The 20,646-nt window shown below is 35.0% G+C and overlaps 3 protein-coding genes across 5 annotated transcripts; 2 read left to right on the top strand and 1 right to left on the bottom strand.

Annotated features, from left to right (window-relative positions):
- Window positions 1–9,525: 9,525 nt before the first annotated feature.
- Window positions 9,526–10,390, top strand: LOC107789677 (uncharacterized). Its single transcript, XM_016611539.2, has 2 exons — window positions 9,526–9,672; window positions 9,758–10,390. Exons 1-2 carry the CDS (start codon window positions 9,660–9,662, stop codon window positions 10,171–10,173), a joined length of 429 nt encoding a protein of 142 aa, XP_016467025.1. The 5' UTR covers window positions 9,526–9,659; the 3' UTR covers window positions 10,174–10,390.
- A 2,307-nt stretch (window positions 10,391–12,697) lies between these two features.
- Window positions 12,698–15,765, bottom strand: LOC107789656 (6-phosphogluconate dehydrogenase, decarboxylating 2). Of its 3 annotated transcripts, none has more exons than XM_016611518.2 (2): window positions 15,620–15,765; window positions 12,698–14,421 (listed from the first exon to the last, which is right to left on the bottom strand). In XM_016611518.2, the coding sequence occupies exon 2, from the start codon at window positions 14,411–14,413 to the stop codon at window positions 12,956–12,958; it is 1,458 nt and encodes a 485-aa protein (XP_016467004.1). In that variant the 5' UTR covers window positions 14,414–14,421; window positions 15,620–15,765; the 3' UTR covers window positions 12,698–12,955. The 3 variants fall into 3 exon arrangements, with proteins under 3 accessions (XP_016467004.1, XP_016467016.1, XP_016467009.1); XM_016611530.2 differs by having other exon boundaries at window positions 15,624–15,765; XM_016611523.2 differs by having other exon boundaries at window positions 15,509–15,699.
- A 3,281-nt stretch (window positions 15,766–19,046) lies between these two features.
- On the top strand, window positions 19,047–19,836 carry LOC107789648 (GCN5-related N-acetyltransferase 1, chloroplastic-like). The gene has a single exon (XM_016611510.2). It carries the CDS (start codon window positions 19,129–19,131, stop codon window positions 19,717–19,719), a length of 591 nt encoding a protein of 196 aa, XP_016466996.1. The 5' UTR covers window positions 19,047–19,128; the 3' UTR covers window positions 19,720–19,836.
- Window positions 19,837–20,646: the final 810 nt, after the last annotated feature.

The following is a 20,646-nucleotide window of genomic DNA, read 5'->3' as shown; positions in this document are numbered from 1 at the left end:
GTTAATGCAATAAAATATGTTGCATCAAATATAGTCTAACATTTAAAATTATTTGGCTATATATTTTAATTATTTTCATTACACAAGCATACGTGCAATTAATTGTAGACATATTTAAGAGGATATCTTTCATCTTCTTTGATGAAAATTGAATTTTGGGGATAAACACATGCTTGAATAGCATATATATTCATCAGGGTTTCTACAGAATAAGAAGATTAAAAAAAAAAATTAACCGTAATAAGTGAACAATAATGCTAAAAATTAAATCAAAAGTAGTACAATCGTGTGGTTTTTGATCTAAATTTTATAATTAAGTTTTATTGAAGTGAAATATTGTCATGTCAAATTTTGAAAAGAAAAATAAATATGTAGTGCATAAATGATGTATTTCGAGGTCTTAAAAATCTCATTTTAGCCCTTCTCGATTTGTGTGCGCAATCCGGACGCAATTCCGGAAAGCTTCTATGTTGAAAATTGATGAAAATAATAATTTTTGCCTTTATGATTTTAGTTGACTTCGTTCAACGTTTTGAGTAAACGGACCCGGACTCGTATTTTGACAGTTCCGGTGAATCCGTATCAAAATATGGGACCTGAGTGTATGCTTGGAATCGGATTCGGAGGTCCCTAGCCTGAGTTATGGTTTTTTGTTAAAAATTGTAAGTCTGAATATTTAATGACTTTTATGTAATTGTTAATATTTGATCTTGTTGGTATCGAGTTCGTATTTTAGTTTCGGAGTCTGGTACAAGTTCAATATAATATTTATGACATGTCTGTGAAATTTGGTGAGAAACGGAGTTGGTTTGATGTGATTCGGGCGTCCGTTTGAGAAAATAGAAATTCAAAGTGTTCTTGAGAATTTCATTTGATTTGGTGCTAAATTCGTAGTTTTAAATGTTATTTTGGTGATTTGATCGCACAAGCAAGTTCGTATGATGTTTTTAGACTTGTGTGCATGTTTGGTTTGGAGCCCCAAAGGCTTGCGTGAGTTTTGAATAGGCTTCACAGTGATTTGAACTTGAAAAATGTTGCTGGTGTTCCAGTTCTGGTGTTAGCCTCTGATATCGCAATTGCGAGACCAAAGTTCGCATTTGCGAAAGCTAAGTCGCAAGTGCAAAGATTAGTTGGGCCAAACAGTCTTCGCATTTGCGAAGTAAAGCTGGGAGGGCATTGATCGCAAATGCGATTATTTAGTCGCATTTGCGAAGGTACCAATTTGCAATTGCGAACTTATCTTCGCAATTACGAAGGCAATAGAGATGTGAAGGATCTCGCATTTGCGAAGCTCAGGTCGCAAATGCGACATCTGCAGCTGTGTAAAATCTAACTTAGACATGATTTTTGCTCATTTCTCCAAATTTTCAAAACAAGAAACCCTCTAGGCGATTTTTCAAAGGCCATTTCTTTCCCAAATCATTGGTAAGTGATTCTTAACTAGTCTCTTTCAATCTTTCACTTTATTTTACAAGATTTCAACCTAGAATCTAAGGCTTTCATGGTGGAATTGGGAATTTTTGGTTAAAAACTAGAGATTTCGAAATTTGGGATTTAGACCTCAAATTGGGGTTGGATTCCAAAATCAATTATATATCCGCGTTCGGGGGTGAATGGGTAATCGGGTTTTGGTTCGAATTTCGGGTTTGGACTAAGTGGGCCCGGATGTTGACTTTTGTTGACTTTTAAAAAAATGGCCTAAATTGAATTCTCTGCTATTATGGGTAGTTCCTAAGGCTTAAATTGGATTATTTGGTTGGTAATTTGCTAGATTCTATTGGTCTGGAGGCTTGTGTGAAGGGAAAAGCTGTGATTGAGCTTTAAGTTTGGTCGTTGGAGCAAGATAAGTGCCGTGTCTAACTTTGACTCGAGGCCATGTGAGTAGTGTATAGGTGAGGTGATGAGTACCTATGCGCCACCAATTTATCTATTTTGCATGTTTCCTTTCTGTTCTTCTTATATTGCCCTTTCCCTGCCTTAACTGCTACATGCTTTACTGGTATTTCCATGCTTAATTGCTATTTGTCAGACATTGCTTTTCATTGTTGAAGGTATTAGCTACCCCATAGCTTCATTATCTCATATTATTGGCTTAGGCTGGTTTATCGATGTTTTATGGTATATTTTGGATTGGCTTTGCTGAGTAGTATTAATTATGTGAAATTTCATAATGTACAATCTTTCCGTTTGCTTTGGTTTGAGGTTTAAATATTGTGAAGAGTTTTGAGTTAAATTGTGAAATTTTTGTACTTATTGAGTAACTGATGTTGATATGGTGGGATCGGATTGCGGGCCACAACAAGAGGAATACAACAACAACAACAACAACCCAGTATAATCCCATTTAGTGGGTCTGTGGAGGGTAGTGTGTACGCAAACCTTACCCCTATCCTGGGGTAGAGAGACTGTTTCCAAATAGACCCTCGGCATCCTTCCCTCCAAGAACTTCCCAACTTGCTCTTGGGGAGACTCGAACTCACAACCTCTTGGTTGGAAGAGGAATAAGAGTGATATATTGAGGAGGAATAACGGTGAAATGCTATTATACGGTGGGATCGGGTTGCACCCCGCAATCGGAGGAATAATGATGAATTGATATGGAGTAATAAGGGTGAAATGTTATTATATGCTATTATATGTATGTATGTATGTATAAGTTCTCTAACAAGTCTAGCAAATATTACTTTTATGGATCTTTTCATTTCATTGTGTATTATCTCTAGTTAAGTCTGTAGTGCCAAATATTTTGAAGCAAATTAATTTTCTAAAATATCTAATATTTGGAGGAAGTGTTGTGTAACAATAAGTATTTATTACGTAAAAACATATTCTAAATTTTTAAATATTTGTATATAATTTGCTTCTCCCTTGATCAATAAGAGAAAAGAAAAAATAGAAAAGGAAAGAATATGCAGGAATGCATGTCAGATATCGGTTCACATCATCACATGCAAATCATACTTAAAGGAACCCAAACTGATATTATAATTATTAAATTTCAAAGTATTAAGCAAACATGTTCCACCAATAAATGAAGAAGAATAATTAATGAAAAGTCAGTCTACTTGTTTGTCTGTGACAGAAGTTTAGGCATAATAACTGTAGTAATTTATAGTATATTTTATTGACTTAGTTTAAATATATTTTATTGACTTAGTTTAAATATTAATTTAGCAAAACATTTCTAATAGCGGAGAGAATAGAAGAATGAGGCCCTTTTTAATAATATCTCAATTGTAACGGTAAGGTTCATTTGGTATTACATGAACATCTAACAGTGGCATTTCTATGTTTTAGCAATTGTGTACTTTTGTTGTCCTAAAGTACTTCACATTAATTAACAGTCGTCTTTAGTAATATCGTACGCAGAATTTTGCACACATTAATTAAGAGTAATCTTTAGTACTCCCTCCGATCCAAAATAAGTGATTTTTTTTATTGTTTTCACACATATTAAGAAATTCACCTTTGAGCATTAATTAGCAATAAAATTGACCATATTAACTTTTTCTATCTCTTCACATAAACATCTCAAGAGAAAAAAAATAAATTATATATATATATATATATATATATATATATATATATATATATATATATATTTGTGTGTGTGTGTGTGTGTGTGTGTGTGTGTGTGTGTGTGTGTGCCGGTTTAGAGAATAAACAAAAAAATTATAGAAATATAACAACTTTTGAGGTGATCTTTAACTTTTGAGCCACATTTATTCTATGGGTAGAACTTCAAGGTCTAAAGTTATAAGTATTGCCCTTGAGGTAAGCGAGGGAAACACTTGTTAAACTTGAAGTTCTGCCCATGGAGAAGGTGGGGACAAAAAATTAAGATCATCCACTAAAAGGGGCTATTTGTGTACTTCATTCTACTGTTTATCCGACCGCTATTTGTGTAAAGACCTCTAAACAAAACATAACTGGGCTATTTATTCAGGCCCAAAGCTTTCAGGTAAAGCAATCTTTACTATTTAGGCCTTCCCGACTTGGCCCATGCTCATTTCCAACACTCCTTCTCCCATGTTTGAGATACTGGCTAATCTGTTAAATTTGTACAAAGAAAACGAATAATTAAGGAGGAAGTGCACGGTTAGCCACTAATAACATATGTATTTACTTTTAAGCCACCGTTTAAAATGTCTTTAGTCTTTAGCCACTGCTTTAATAAACTTTAACTGCCCGGCCGAAAATACCCTTCTGCTCATATCCTTAACTTTTGTATTTAACTTCAGGACTTCATGACTTCAGAATTACATGTCCTTAACTTTTGAACTTGGAACTCTAAGTTCAGGACTTTAGGACCACATGCCCTTAACTTTTGAACTTGTAACTCTAAGTTCAGGACTTCAGGGCTACATGTCTTTAACTTTTGAACTTGGAACTCAAACTTCAGGACCAAACGTCCTTAACTTTTGAACTTGTAAGTCAAAGTTAAGGACCTATTATCCTTAACTTTTGAACGTGTAACTGTAAGTTAAGGACTGTCTGTCCTTAACTTTTGAACTTGGAAATGAAAGTTAAGGACCTATCGTCCTTAACTTTTGAACTTGTAACTGTAAGTTAAGGATTGCTTGTCCTTAACTTTTGAACTTGTAACTATAAGTTAAGGACTGCTTGTCCTTAACTTTAGAACTTGTAACAGTAAGTTAAGGACTGCATGTCCTTAGCTTTTGAACTAGTGTCCTTAACTATTGAACTTAACTTTTGAACTTGAACTAGTGTCATTATTTGCCTAATTGCTTTTGATATCATTGATACTAATAAATGTTGCCTGAAGATCTCGTCTAAAGTTTCTTCTCCTCTCTCTTTCCCTCTTTATTTTTTACTGCTTATTTTACTTGGTGCCATGGACTTTGAATTACATAGGCACTGGAGTTGGAAAATCGAAAAATGTGAAAGATAACGACGATGAAGAGCTTCAAGCAGCATTAGAGAAATGGAAGTCTAAGACATATGCTTTGACTGTCCCTCTAAGAGTTGTTTCTCTTAGTAACTCATTTCCTCCAGTGTGGCTCAAGGTCTACTAACTCTGCTCCATATCTCACTTTCTTACTATCAGGATACGATCAATTCAGATCTTGTATGGTGTAAAAGTTGTCTTAATAAGTTGCAAGTAGATATTTGTATACGTGGGATTAGAGAGAAAAGAGATAGAAGAAAGGATAACACAGTCTTTTCATATTAATTTTAATAGACTAGTGGCTACTATTGCTAAGTATTAAAAATGCTGGATAAAAAGTAAATACCAGCTTAAACAGTGGCTACCCCATGCTATTTCTACAATAATTAATTAGTTTACCAGCCCATTTAAGTCCATTTAAAAAATAAAAAAAATCTGTTATTCATCAAGATGAATTCAAAACCTTAGTCCTAATTCAAAGTAAAAGAAATTACTAATCCAAACCTCGTACTTTTGACTAGTTGGAGAAACTTTTATAATCGTCACACTAAAGACAACCCATACGAAACCATAACTTTGTACATTATGGCAATAAATAATTTTATGCATTTGTAAAATTTGGAGAAGTAATAAAGGAGGGGGAAGTTTAAGGAAATATTTGGAGCAAAAGTAGTGCAACAATTTTTGTATGGACCGATCAACAGATGGCTAGCAAAACAATATTTAACATATTATTAACTTGAAGAAAATCTTATGGATATATGATTCTTTGATAATATAGTTGGATATGCGTTGTCATTAGAGGAGCAGTTGCATGATCATAAAGACGTGTAAAATAAAAACGATTCAAGAATTATTAGCTGTACAGATAATTAGGTATTATACTAATTATGAAATATCAACACTACATGTTGAGATTACAAATAATAAATTTTGGAGAAATTAATAATGCATAATTGATGCTTGGATATTATTAGTAGATATGCGTTATCATCAGAGGAGTTGTTGATGATTATAAGACGTGGAACAAAAATAATCATGCTTTAGTTAAGATAATTAGGTTTTAGGCTTGCAAATTAAATAGCAACATTACATGTTAAGATTAACATGGACAAGGATAACTATACATGATCAATAATATCAATTAATTTGGCTATATGATTGATTTATATATTTAGAAGTAGAATTGTTTTTCCCCAAGAAAGCAAACATGGACTGGATTTTGCTCTTTATATATCCTTCCTTGAATGACAGCTTTTGATGGAACAAGCAAATTAGACTTGTCAAATCGAGAAATTAGATTTAATAATTGGAGCTATTAGGTCCTTGCACATATATATATATATATGTATATATAGTTAGGAATTTATCCTGAATTTTTAATCTATTAGGATTCTCTTTCTTAATGGAAGGGAAAAAAACTCCTAAAAGGAATAATTCTCCTTATTTCGCCTCTATAAAAATGAATTTTGCAAGTTAAAATCATTTTTGCATGGTTGTTATGATAGATTATATTCAGGCTATAAATCAACTGCTAGTAAGTATGAAACCGAGTGTAATTAACACAATAAATTGTTTATTTCACATGACTTCTTTTCTTATTCCTTACATGATAGTTTTTCTATTATTATTGACTGCATTACAGTCTTCATATTATATTGTTGTATAATTAATCCGTAATTAATCACATGATCACGAGCTGTTCAATTGGCTGAATTAGAAATTAGTTGCCGGTATTAAATCCACATAAAGTTGTATTAACTGCGTTAAGATTATATTAGTAATGCAAGGTTTTATATACTTGAAACCAAATATTGGTATAATCAAAACGAAGTTTTATACAAAGATTAAATTATATATCCCTCAAACCAAATAAACAGTTAGCGGTCGTTTAAAATAATACTGAAAGGATAGTAATCTGATGATTAATACTGTAGAAATTGATATCCGGTGGATAATTATAATCAGAGACGGATCCAGAATTTAAATTAATGTGTTCAAATTTGTAATTCTACCATATCTCATCTAATTTAATGGATTCAAAATTTATTATTTGTACATATTTAATAATTTTTTGGGCAAAAATACAAAATATGAACGAAAGCTATGTGCAATGTGTTTAATTGAATCTGTAACTTCTACACTAGATACGCCTCTAATTATAGTATTATGAAGAGATTACCTATTTTAAGGCAATTTTTGTAAAATAGCTGTACATATGTTCTTATTCACATTCTCTCTCATATAAATAATACATAAATTCTCGCGTGACTTAATACGTCTATTACGTAATACTGTAAACGAAATGCATAAAACTATGTAGGAATTTTTTATTATGACCAACCAAATGCTACATAAATCATATGCATTAGGGTAAGTTGTCTATATCATACCCCTTGGGGTGCGGCCCTTCCTTCGACCCTGCACGAACATGAGATGTTTTGTGTACCGGGTTGCCTTTCTTTACTTCCTCCACCACCCAACGGAATAAAGGGAATTTAAAATAAAAGAAGAATTAACTAACCCATGTTCTAATTCATCTTAACATGTTCAATTTCCATCAAGAAATAGACTAAATGAGAATATACTTAAAGAACAGACTGGCCATGGCTCTTTGCTCTTTGTGTTGTCATGACTCATGCCATTGGTTGGTCATTTCTGATAAGAATATTTCTATTAGTGAAATGAAAGCTAGAATAGTAATGGAACTTATGAATGAATGATTAAACCTAATAATGCCAGGTTAAAATGCATGAACCTCACCTGTCACATTGAGGAATAGAATTTTAAAAGCTTCATTTCCAACTAAAAAAGAACAATTTGTCAAAGCCATAAAGATGACTATACTTAATTCTAATATTAATTATAAGACATGACTCAATACTGCCAGATAATTAAGTGCTTTATAATTATTCCATTATCTGTCTTTGAGCTGTTTAGAAAGTGCCTAATTACCAAGATTTAAGATAATGATATCTGAATAGAATTTTGGTGATGTGTAAGAATGACTTCCACAAAAAAATATTGATGATAACACATGCACATAATTGCAATCCAAAAGGCATCAATGTTCTTGCACATGAGGCCTGGATTTCCAAATTTTAAATCTTGAAACACATGATGAAAGCAAACAAGCTGTTGAATCAAATCCCCAGCTAAGGAAATGTTGTCCCATTATTTTTGAAAACTTCCAAACACTTGACCCCCATATGGAGCTCATAGAGTCAACAAAAGGCAGCCCGGTGCACAAGACATTTCACGTTCACGCAGGGTCTGGGGAAGGGTCGCACCCAAGGGTATGATGTAGACAGCCTACCCTAATGCAAGCATTATTGGCTACTTCCACGGCTCGAACCGGTAACCTATAGGTCTCACGGAAACAACTTTACCATTGCTCCCCTATGGAGCCTAGAAGTGAGAAAGAAAAAAATTCAAGATTCAATCAAAGAAGATAGCCACTATATATAAAAGGGCAGCTCGGTGCACTAAGCTTCCACTATGCGGGGGTCCGGGAAAGGACCGGACTACAAGGGTCTATTGTATGCAGCCTTACCCTGCATTTCTGCAAGAGGCTGTTTCCACAGCTCGAACTTGTGACCTTCGATCACATAGCAGCAATTTTACCAGTTACGCCAAGGCTCCCTTTCATAGCCACTATATATGTATATAGTGAAAAATATGCAAAGGGACCTTTGCTGTCTAACCTCAAGAGATAATAAGGCCAAAAACAAGAATATAAGTGGGGAAGACTCTTTAGAATACTACCAAAAGGATTACAATTGACAAGAAGTAAACAATCAGAGCAAAGTTCTCCCTTTTCTTGGAAGGTCAGACTTATTCAACAAACAACCCAAATTTCTAATCATGATATAGTAGCAAGAGAAAAACAAATGAAATGAGTAAAGTGTAAAAAAACAGATTACTCCAATAACTTTTTTGCCAATCAAAGGCCCCAGTCACAAAGGGGTACTGAACAAACTATAATCACATAGCTGACTCATTAGCTACTGTCAAAAGTCAAAAAAATTTCAGGAAGTTTACTGTGAGTTTCAGTTTTACCCCCCAAAGAAAACAAAAGACAAATGCCTGCTTTATGAGGTGAAAGATAAGCTCAGACAAAGGACAAGACAAAAGTACCAAAAAAACTTGACTGTTTATAGGGGGAAGTTGGGATTTTACATTAAGCTATATTTTTTAACCTCGAAGAGGAGCCTCGGTGTAACTGGTAAAGTTGCTGTCATGTGACCAGGTTCGAGCCGTGGAAACAACCTCTTGCAGAAATGTAGCGTAAGACTGTGTACAATAGACCTTTGTGGTCCGGCCCTTCCTCGGAGCCCGCGCATAGCGGGAGCTAGCGGGCTGTCCTTTTTTTTATATTTTTTAACCTCATATAAGATGCCAAAACACAATTGGCTTCAATGCATATATCTCACATGAAAGGCTGATCTTTGGTGTATGAAACAGACAAGGAATTTAAAGGTTCTTACAACCAAAGAGTACTGTAACAGGACCTCTTCTATCTAATCAAGAACATTGGGGTTACACATTCTTACCTATTTCTGGAGTGGGACACCCTCCTTGTATTTCCATTTCAGAAGCTGTTTCTCTATTTATGAGGTAGACACTGAGAGTAAAGAGGATGGTATTTCAGGTGTGACAGATAAGTATTAATAAGTGAAAGAAAGAACAGAATCCTACAATTCCAGTCTGTCTTGCTATTGTGCTGCACCAGCTAAACATGCATTGAGGAATGAGTAAAGAAGGTTAGTTGTTTTATTTTTTCTTTGAATGCCTTTCATTTTCCAGTTAAGGTAATGGAGTATCCTAAACAACTTTGAGGTATAACAGAAATATGCAGCAGTAATGAGTCCGGTTGGACAATGTATATCGGTTCACCTTATCGTGACTATAATCATGGTGAAGATGACGACGATGATGAAGTAACTCCGAGGAGGGGATACAAAAATCTTGATTATATTGAAGAAGGTGGTGGCAGTGACGACTCCATGACTTCTGACGCTTCATCTGGTCCAAGTCAACAAGGAGTAAGCACAAGTGTAGAGCAACGTTACGGGAATCATGAATTCAAGCATGCAGAAAAAGACAACAAGAAGTTCACAAGCAAGGAACAACAAAGACAGGCGAAGAAGAAACTGATTGATAAGAATGTAAAAGCAGCAAAAGAAGATCCAGGCCATAAAGCAAAGAGTGGCAAAAATTATGGTTATTGCAGATCAACAACAAGGGGAAAGCATGTGAATTAAGGGCTAAACTGAGACACCATAATCAATGTAAATCCTTCTTGTTTGATTCTTCACCGTCGGCCATTAGTCCATTTCTGATATCAGATTTTGGGTTGATATCTTGAAAGGAGTATTTCACTTTTTATTTTGGTTCCGATGGTGAAAGAAGAAATCATGTAAAAGATTGAGCAAACCTACTTAGCTCATGAACAACAAATGTAATGCATCACATATCCTATAATGTCAAGATTTAAGAGTGTCGTCCATGAGGTATATTTGCATATCCTCTAATATCAAATTTTCATCTCTTTCTTCTCAACAGATAAATTTCCTCAATCCAGTCAGCCTATGATGGCTACTGGAATTCCAATAAAAGAAGCCGGAAATTGTGGAAGGTTCTTATGTTTTCATTTTTTTTTTAAAAATAAGTGTCTTTGTATTATGAGTTCTTGTTTTCAGATACACTAAGCTGGTTGTGCAGGAAGGGGAGCCTTGGAGCAACAGTAAAGTTGTCGCCGTGTGACCTATAGGTCACGGGTTCGAGCCGCGGAAGCAACCACTAATGATTGCATTAGGGTAGACTGTCTACATCACATCCCTTGGGGTGCGGCCCTTCCCCGAACCCTGCGTGAACACGGGATGCTTTGTACACCAGGTTGCCCTTTAAGCTGGTTGTGCAGCTTCTTCAACCTATTGATAGGAGAACTTACCTTATAGGAAGAATTGCTACATAAATGTAGTAAGAAAAGTAAGTTATGTGTAAAAGAATCAAACGAAAGGGAAGGAATGAGTTCAAGACCTAATTAGTCTGATATCTCAAATTTTATCTGCTATTTTTGGTGGTGGTTTTAGAGATCAGACTTGCTAATTACACATGAACTGTAGAACAAATCATGCTGCAAATCCAAAAACTATTCAAGATAGTTACAGCAGTACTTAAACAACTGAAAAGTTCTCAACGTGCTGTATTTAATTAAAGCAGGATCCTCTGCAGTGTGATACCCATTAAAACAATGACATGCAGTTATGCACGGAAGCAAAACCTCACATTCAGGATTCTCACAACAGAGTGAAAATGACATCACGTTTCGTTACTTTAATGAGGCTATAAGTAGAAGTAGCAAGATGATATAGCTAAAGCTTTTGATGGAACAACCGACCATGTAGAGAAGACATGCAGAATTGACAATTCAAACATCTGTCAAATAAGCTAGCAAACATCTTGAGTTCAGGCTAAATGCGTCCTCAGGTGATGTTTACAAAAGCCATGTCTCATGTTGCAACAAGTTGAAGGTGTAAGCATGAGTTGTCTATAACAACAGTTAGCGAATTAACTCAAGCACAACCATTTTAAATTAACTCAAGCACAACCATTTTAAAGTGACCCAATTAGATATAAGAAACCAACAAACAGATGATTTTCTAAAAGTACAATATGTGTAGAGAGTAATGGAATTAAAAGGAGAAATGTACAGGCTCCATGGATACTTGGATAAGGACAGAGCTTACTGAAATTTGCTCATGAGAATTGAAGGCAGAATTTTCTGCATCTGCTCCTTGGCAAGTGACTCCAACTTGGGCTGAACAGACAAAAGTTGAAAGAGGTGTTTTTCTTTCTTTCTTTCTTTCTTTGGGGGGATAAGGAAAGAGGTTTAAAATTGATAAGTCCAATACTCCAATTATTTAGGGATGATTAGATATATGCTATGAACTATTGGACTGATTAATTTTTTTCCCAGTCTATGTAATCTGATAAATATATAGGCAAGGTTCTTGAATCCAGCAAATGTGAAATATTAGTATTCAGAGCTTAAAAATTGGCACCATATAAGCAGAACCAGATCGGATGTATGATACTTGCAGTAAATGTCCACTTACTACCAATCGATCAATCAACTACGCCTTAATCAAAGATTAGTTGGCGTTGGATGTGAATCCTCTATCATTTCGCTTTATTTGGGCCCATTTCATTCCAATACTAAACTACTTGTTTTTTAAAGATACATCAGAGGTTCTCTAGATCTCACACTTATCCCAACACTGATATACAAGTCTTCAACCAATATAAGAAGACTCCTGGAAAACACCGGACCAAGTGTGTCCATTTACTACTGATCATTAGTTGAATTACGAGGTCCCTAGTTCCAAGTGAAATCCGGTGATGAAAATCTTCTGACATTTCCAACTATTAGCTAATTAAAGACGACATGGGAACTTGAATGTAACTTCCCAAAAAGGAAAGGATCGCTAGCAGCATAGCTGCAAAAGATGGATATCCCCGTATGTAAAGCAACTTATCAAAAGGTCAATTACCATGTACAAATGCTGTAAAAATATACTGGACCAGATCTTCTGTGATTCTGATTTAACATCAGAGGTTAATCAAGATCCTCAAGTAAACTAGCACAGATATTTCAAATGAATCAGATAATATCGTGTAACACACCCGAACAATGTCGAGTGAAGGAAGAAGATAAATGCATTAAATGGTTAAGGAAAATGAGAATGCAAGTCAAGATAGAGCAAAAGTAAGGACAGAAAAAGATTTAAGAACTTTATCCAAAACAAGGATAATACTTTCTTTGCTTGTATGAGAGTTTTCAGTAACTTGGAAAACATAACACGAGAAAAAAGCCGCCAAGGACTAGAAATACAAATAGGCTCCACAACAAACATAGGAAAATTTCAACACCTGAGAGACCAGATGACAAGATGTGATACCACAGGATCTCTCTTCCCAGATTCAGTGACAACAAGAGCTTTATTCAATTAGGTCAATGACAAGAATGTAACCAGAAGAAACTCAGATCTTCGACTGTTTGGCAATCTTGAACCACTCAGTATGAAATGCCCCCGGCATATCAGTCCTCTCATAAGTATGAGCACCAAAGTAATCCCTTTGAGCTTGGACCAAATTTGCGGGAAGCCTTTCCCTCCGGTATGAGTCGAAATAAGCAAGACTTGAAGACATACCAGGTGTGCTGATACCCGAGCTTATAGCAAGGCAGACCACTCTTCGCCAGGCAGACTGTCGTTCAACTACCTCCTTTGCAAATTCTTCATCCACAAGCAGGTTAGCGAGATCTGGATTTCTGTCATAAGCCTGCTTAATACGATCCAAAAATATAGCACGGATAATGCAACCACCTTTCCAAATTCTAGCAAGCTCCCCTAGTTTCAAGTCCCATCCCTTTTCAACACTCTTTGCCCTTATCAAATTCATTCCCTGGGCATAACTACATATTTTTGATGCATAGAGTGCTTTTCTCACATCGTCAATCAATTGCTTCTTATCCACAGACTGTTCAACAAGGATATCGCTAACCCCGCTAGATTTGAAAACTTTGGCTGCCTGCACCCTTTCATCCTTCAATCCACTAAGGAATCTTGAATCCAGTGATGACGCTATAGTAGGAGCAGCAACTGACAGTTCAGCAGCTTGCTGAACAGTCCATTTACCAGTACCTTTCATTCCAGTCTTGTCCAGAACCTTGTCTACTAAATATCCATCTGCTTTGTCATCCTTGATTCCAAATATATCAGCTGTGATTTCAATCAAGAAGCTCAGAAGCTCCCCTTTGTTCCATTCTGAGAAAACTTGTTGCAACTCATCGTTAGAGAGCTTCCCAACAGATTTCAGAACATCATAAGCCTCCGCAATCAATTGCATATCACCATATTCAATACCATTGTGAACCATCTTAACAAAATTGCCAGAACCACCTTTACCAATGTATGTAACACAAGGTCCGCTATCAGGAACTTGAGCAGCGACCTTTAGTAAGATATCTTCTATGTACTTGTAGGCTTCAAAAGAGCCTCCAGGCATCAGTGAAGGTCCATTTCGAGCCCCCTCTTCACCACCTGAAACTCCCATCCCAAGATAAAGAAGACCTAACTCAGCCATTTCTTTCTCTCTCCTCTCTGTGTTCTCATACCATTCGTTTCCACCATCAATGATACAGTCTCCTTTCTCCATGTAAGCCGAAAGGGTTTTGATGGTCTGATCAACTGGTGCTCCAGCCTTGACAAGAATGATTATCACGCGAGGCTTTTGGATAGAATTCACAAAGGACTCTGGGTCATGAAAGCCATAAAGAGGAAGATCTCCTTCTTTTTTAGCTCGTTCAACAGTCTCGTCAACTTTTGAAGTGGTTCGATTGTAAACAGATATAGGGAATCCTTTCTCAGCAATATTGAGAGCAAGATTTTGGCCCATAACAGCAAGGCCAGCAAGACCAATTCTTGTCGGAGAAGCCATGTTATCACCTGTCATCAGAGGATGGGAAATAAATCCTTAGGATGAAACTGAAAGCATAAAAGGTACAAGTAGGAATAGCCTATAGCAACAATGAGAACAGATAATTAGAACACATTTTGAGGGGGCATTTCTACTAGCATCGACTCTCATTATCACTTTTCATATGGGTTATTTCTTCTGGGATTAAGCTAATAAAAGATCCAAAAATCATGATTCCTGCTGTATTTCCGTCACTCACGAGTTTAAACCACACGTTGACTTCAATTAGGTAAAATTTGCTCAAGAAAGGCAACAACTTGACTATATGAAGTCTTGCAACGACACACCATGAGTGAGAAAGGTCAATGGTTAGGCGTAGATTTAATTATATTATCTGTCATTCACAACTCTGTTGCTTATCAAACCAGTAACAGAATCAAGGAAATGGCAATACAGATACCTTAAACTACAAGGGTATAGGAACAAATTACAAAACCAATTCATGGAAGCAAATGTGAAACAGATCCGGATGCAGGACGGAAGAACAATCAGATGACAGAGCAATCCCAAAAAAGTTATCAAAAGGTGCCAAGAAAAGGAATTATTTTAAACTAAAGAAACAAAAACATCCTAGATCAGATCTGGATGAAACATAAAAAGAGAAGTTCCAAACTTTTTGGCCAAAAGCACAAAAAGAATCAAAGAAAAGTAACCAGAAAAGAGAAAAACTAAAAAATAAAAGGTTTCAGTATTCTAACTAAGTGATCCAAGAATTCAGAACTGCAAGTACTATAAAATCCTGCAGTAAAAAAAACTACTCAACCATAAGACAACCAAATGAAGCAATGAGAAAACCCCATCTCAGAAATCAAGAATTAAAGCTAACATCTTTAATGAATACTAAACTCCCACAAAACAAAGATCAAAACTTTAACAGACTAAACCTGAATTAAACTACCTACTTTAATCAAATACTAAACAATCAGAAAACAAAGTTCAAAACTTTAACAGATTAAACCTGAATTAAAGCTACCCACTTTAATCAGGTACTAAACTGCCACAAAATAAAGATCAAAACTTTAATAGATAAACCAAATTAAAAAAAGTAATAAGTACCTCAATAAGTCCAAAAATGAAGAAAAAGGAGAATTTGCGATCTGGGGTTGTTAAGATCTTCAAATAAATAGTGATTGCATATAAAAATATAAGTTTAATGAGTGAACTCACCTACCCAATGTGAACTTTTATGGATGGAAAGAAACAAACTTTAGGTGACGGGGTCTGATTCTCTTTTATAAACACTGTGGTTTACGTATTGCAGTCAAAGCACGACTGCTCTTTATATATTTCTGAGTTTCCAAGAATGTTGTCTTATGGGCTATGGCTATTCACATCATAATTTTCAAATATTTCTGATATTTCCCTTTTCGTTAGGATATTTTTGTTACATGAATACTATTTCAATCTTACTTTGTTAAAGTTTTGATAAGTAAATATATATTTAGTAAAAATTAAAAATATATGATCTATTAAAAAATTTATCTCTAGAATTTTCTTAGTAACACATGATAGTTTTTTTAATCATCTAACAATACTTTTTCGTTGATGTACGCATTCAAGATTAACCGAATTTAGTAATTAACATAAAAATTAATATGATACATAAATAATAATATATTTTATTTAATTTTAAATTATAAATACCTTTTCAAATTCGAAAAAAATATAAAAATTTAATAGACTTGACATATAAATATGGAAGAATAAAGCGATTGACGCATTTCAGTAATATTAATAAGAAAGTGACGATATGACTCATTATTTAAAGTAAATAAAAATGGAGTACTTTATATTCCATTAATTATTACATACCATAAGAGAATCCCAAATATTTCTATTTTTTTAAAGAAATTCTATATAAAGTCTTAGAAATATATATAAAAATTATATATTTATATGTCGGTTTGGTTCGGATTTTTTAACTACTTAATGCTAAACTAAATCAAACCAAACCTAATCGGATCATTTTAATCATTTTAATTTAACTTTTCGATTTGGTGCAACTTTCCGATTCAGTTTGAACACCTAGCTCAAAGTTTGGTATTTCAATTTAAGCAAGCTTGGCCAATGGCAAATGTAAGAGAATGAAAGAAAGTAAGCAGATTTTCCTCATTTTGGCAAATGTAAGAGAATGAAATAAAGAACACCCCTAATCGGATCATTTTAAAAAAAAGTCAATGGTGATCATAAAGGATTAAATACAATAGTATTCCAGTAATTCTGTCAAGTTTTCCTCATTTGGGATCCCAAATATATACAGTACCTCGAATATCAACCAAGCATATGTCTCTTGATCTAGAATATTCTTTCACATTATAATTTATACCAACATATAAATACTGTTAAATAAAATTGTTTTTTTAATCTAATTTTTAATTTTTGATTTAGAAAAAGTGTTTGTCTGAGTGGCAGAGTGGGACTTCAGAAACGGACCTTTATTATTTGTGGCTGGGTTGGTTGGTAAGAAAAATACACTCAAACGGTCATGATCCCCCAACGAGGTTAGGTGAAAAGTAGCCTATTTGGCCAAGCTTCTAAAATTAACTTATTTTGAGAAGTACTTTTAAAAAAAATATTTTTGGTGAGAAGTAATTTGTGTTTGATTAATTAATAAAAAAATATTTTTGAGCAGTAATTAGTGTTTGACCAAGCTTTTGAAAACTGCTTCTAAGTGTATTTTTCTCAAAAGTGATTCTCAGAAAAGTGCTTTTGGAGAGAAGCTACTTTTTTCTGCTTTTCCAAATGCTTCTGCTTCTCCTCAAAAGCACTTTTTTTCTTACAAAAGCTTGGCCAAACACCTCAAATTTTGGCCAAAAGTGTAAAAAACATTTTTGGCTAAAAAAAAAACGCTTGGCCAAACAGGCTACAAATATTATTATTTTCTCTTTTAAAACAATATTTAAGTCTCAATTTTTTGTCTAAAAACAACTAATTGTATATTGTGGACAAAAAAGTTAAATCACAGTAATTTCTTATGTAAAATCAGAATATTCTACGCTCCTTCTCTATCTTCCCCAGCTATCTCCCGCTTTGCTGCTTGTCGATTGAAGAGTTCATCTTTTATAAAGTGCTCGAGATTTTTAGATGGCTTCTTGGACTGTGCTATAATGCCAAAAAACTTATCATTTTAGTTATGAACTTATGATGAATAGGTTTGGCTCTAATGTATAATTTATGGGTTCATCCAAATAATCATGGCTCGAATTCTCTCTCTCTATATGTATGAAAAATTTACTAAATACAAATGATAGATTTCAAACATAATAAATAAAATGGCTTTACTACTCTCGTGTTTCATTTTTCCTAGATTTTTATTATTATCTGATGTTACTTTTGCTTCGGTTTTATCATTATCTCGTTACCGCAAGCTACTATTTCATTTCCTTCTTTCTTTCTTTACTGCTATATTTCTTTTTCTAAATTACTATAACGATGCTTGCATGACCTGAGTGTCTATCGAAAACAACTTTTCTACTTACACCATGTAAAGATCAATGGATGCTTAAGCCCCCAAATGTGATACATAGATCCACCACTGACAGGTTTTGGCTCTAATGTATACAGGAGCGTACACAGAATTTTTGTAAGTGGTATTAAAATTTAGAGAGGCGTACAAATGAAGAGGTTACTTTAATAAAATCATACTTTAGAAAAACACAATTCAAATATAATAGTACAATTCTTCCCCACGAATTTTTATTTTTATAAAATATACTCATAATAGACTCAGTACAAATATTACCCAAAAAAAAAACCTATACAAGACAGCAAACGTTTACTCAATAGCTCATTATCCATTCGAATCCATAGGACGCTGCTTCTTTCAATAAATTTTCAGAAGAATACTAAAATATTAAGAAAAAAGTTGTTTTCACCGTGAGGAGTCGAACACCTGACCACAAGCAAAAACTGGATTACTTCACCAACGGACCAACATAGTTGTTAACGTCAAGTAGTGTCATTTATTATATTTAGACTATATTTCCTTTTGCAGATTATTTACATATATATTAATAAATAAAACTTTCCGGCCAAGCGGTATCGGATGACACCGCTTGGCTCAACGTGCCTCCGCCCCTGAATGTATAACTTATGGCTCGAATTCTATGTGGGGCTCGAACCTGTATATATATGAAAAATTTACTACATTACTATAAATAATTAATCTTACACCCAATATAATCAAATAAATTATACGTAAAATCTCAAATTCGAATATATATTATTAAAATTCTGAATTCGCCTCTGAACGAGATCGAGTCGGGTGGAAGTTGGCTTCTATATTTCCTTTCCTTCTTTATTGTTATATTTCCTTTTTTTAACTGCTATGGTTCTGCTTGCCTGAGCCGTTAGCCTATTAACAAATATATTTATCGGTACAAGGTAGGGGTAAGGTCTGTGTTCGTTACTTTCCGAAACTTATTTACGAGAATACACTGAATATGTTATTGTCGTTGAAAAGGTTGTGTAAAAACTGAGCTTGAACTCATAATGTCCATATCCTAAATCCTACACAAGCTTTAAAGTTTAAAAAGAAAAAAGAAAAAAAAGACAAAGACAACGTTGCATGAGAACCACATACTTCAAAACCAGAAAAGCCTATCTACGTATACTCAATTACTAACTCACCCATAACTTAGCCATATACTTCTTCTTTCCAAAATTCATCATGTACAATGCTTCTCTATAACCCCATCTCCACCCACCTACCTCCAACCCCCACCGCCCTCTCTCTCAAACCCACCACCATCCACCATCGAAACGTCATCGTTTCCTCTCAATACCAACCCATCCCCACCACCGTAAACATCTCAATCTCCGATGAATCTCTCAAATCAAAAGGATTCAATCTCCACCGTTCAATCACAAACCTCAACCTCGACCACCTCAACTCCGTCTTCGTCGCCGTCGGATTCCCAAGACGCGACACGACAAAGATTCAGTTAGCTTTAGAGAACACAGATTCACTTATGTGGATCGAGTACGAGAAAACTAAACGGCCTGTGGCGTTTGCTAGAGCTACAGGCGACGGCGTTTTTAATGCGATAATTTGGGATGTTGTTGTGGACCCCAATTTCCAAGGGATTGGTTTAGGTAAAGCTGTGATGGAAAGATTAGTCACCGAGCTGTTAGGAAAAGGGATTAACAATATTGCTCTTTATTCGGAGCCCCGGGTTCTTGGGTTTTATAGGCCTTTGGGTTTTGTTGCGGATCCGGATGGGATCCGAGGTATGGTGTATTCTAGGAAAAAGAAAAAGAATAGGTGATGAAAAAGAGAGATATTTTTTTTTTCGTTTATTGTAATTTATTTAAGGAAAATTTGTCAAGTGATTTGTTTACCTCGAAAATACGAATAACAATTAAATTTGATTTGTGGTTTTAAAGATATGTGATTTAGTTCAATACCAATTTATAATCAAGAAATATGAAGCAGAAATGAAAGAAATAACAGAATCAAACCAACGTTACTCAGCAGTGGTAACCTCGAATTTAGTGGCCTCGAGGTGGGCTTAGGATAAGAACAATAAGGCAATAAAAGTAAGTAAGTAAGAGCAGTAGAGCTAAGGACAATTCTGATGAACAGTAGGCGAAAAAGTAGAGAGTATATTCTTTGCTCAATGATTAGATGGTCTTACAAATGATTGTAGTACCCTTTATATAATAGGGGAACCCTAACTAAAGAATATTTCTATTTACAGTAAGGAATATTCTTGATACAATTGTCTAACCGCCTAGTACAGAATCGTACAATCCTATTCCGAGATTTGCGCCATGATCTTGGAGACGTGGCAGGAATCTAGCTCATTCTGTTACAAATCCATAACGGTACTATTTCAGGGTCGAGCATACTCGACTTCGGTCTTCCTCGTACTCTTACATTCGGGCATTGCACTCTGTCTTCGAGCTCTAGTCTGGTCTCGAACTCGAACTCGCCCGGACTTGGACCTAAGACGGACCCTCGAGCCTATAAATCGGAGGCATGTGATTTTGACCGTATATAGATAGTCCCCACGTTTCTTAGAATAAGATGATAAGAAACGATTTGAACCTCGATCCTTCGGAGTCTACAATGATGATGTCATTCCCGTGATGTAGGCGCTTGAAGTGACTGAAACGTCATATCAGTTCGCTTCCCCAAAACATTAAATGCACGCCAGTACTGGTCAGCCACTAGCGCCGCCGAACCGCCGTCG

Source organism: Nicotiana tabacum, chromosome 20 (genome assembly GCF_000715075.1).
Source record: "Nicotiana tabacum cultivar K326 chromosome 20, ASM71507v2, whole genome shotgun sequence".
Lineage (NCBI taxonomy): Eukaryota > Viridiplantae > Streptophyta > Magnoliopsida > Solanales > Solanaceae > Nicotiana > Nicotiana tabacum.
Note: the sequence above shows the minus strand (reverse complement) of the source record. Positions and strands in the feature narration are given on the sequence as shown.

Bases quoted from the DNA above. Each gene is read 5' to 3' on its own strand.
- LOC107789656 (XM_016611518.2), bottom strand. From the start codon at position 14,413: ATGGCTTCTCCGACAAGAATTGGTCTTGCTGGCCTTGCTGTTATGGGC.
- LOC107789648 (XM_016611510.2), top strand. From the start codon at position 19,129: ATGCTTCTCTATAACCCCATCTCCACCCACCTACCTCCAACCCCCACC.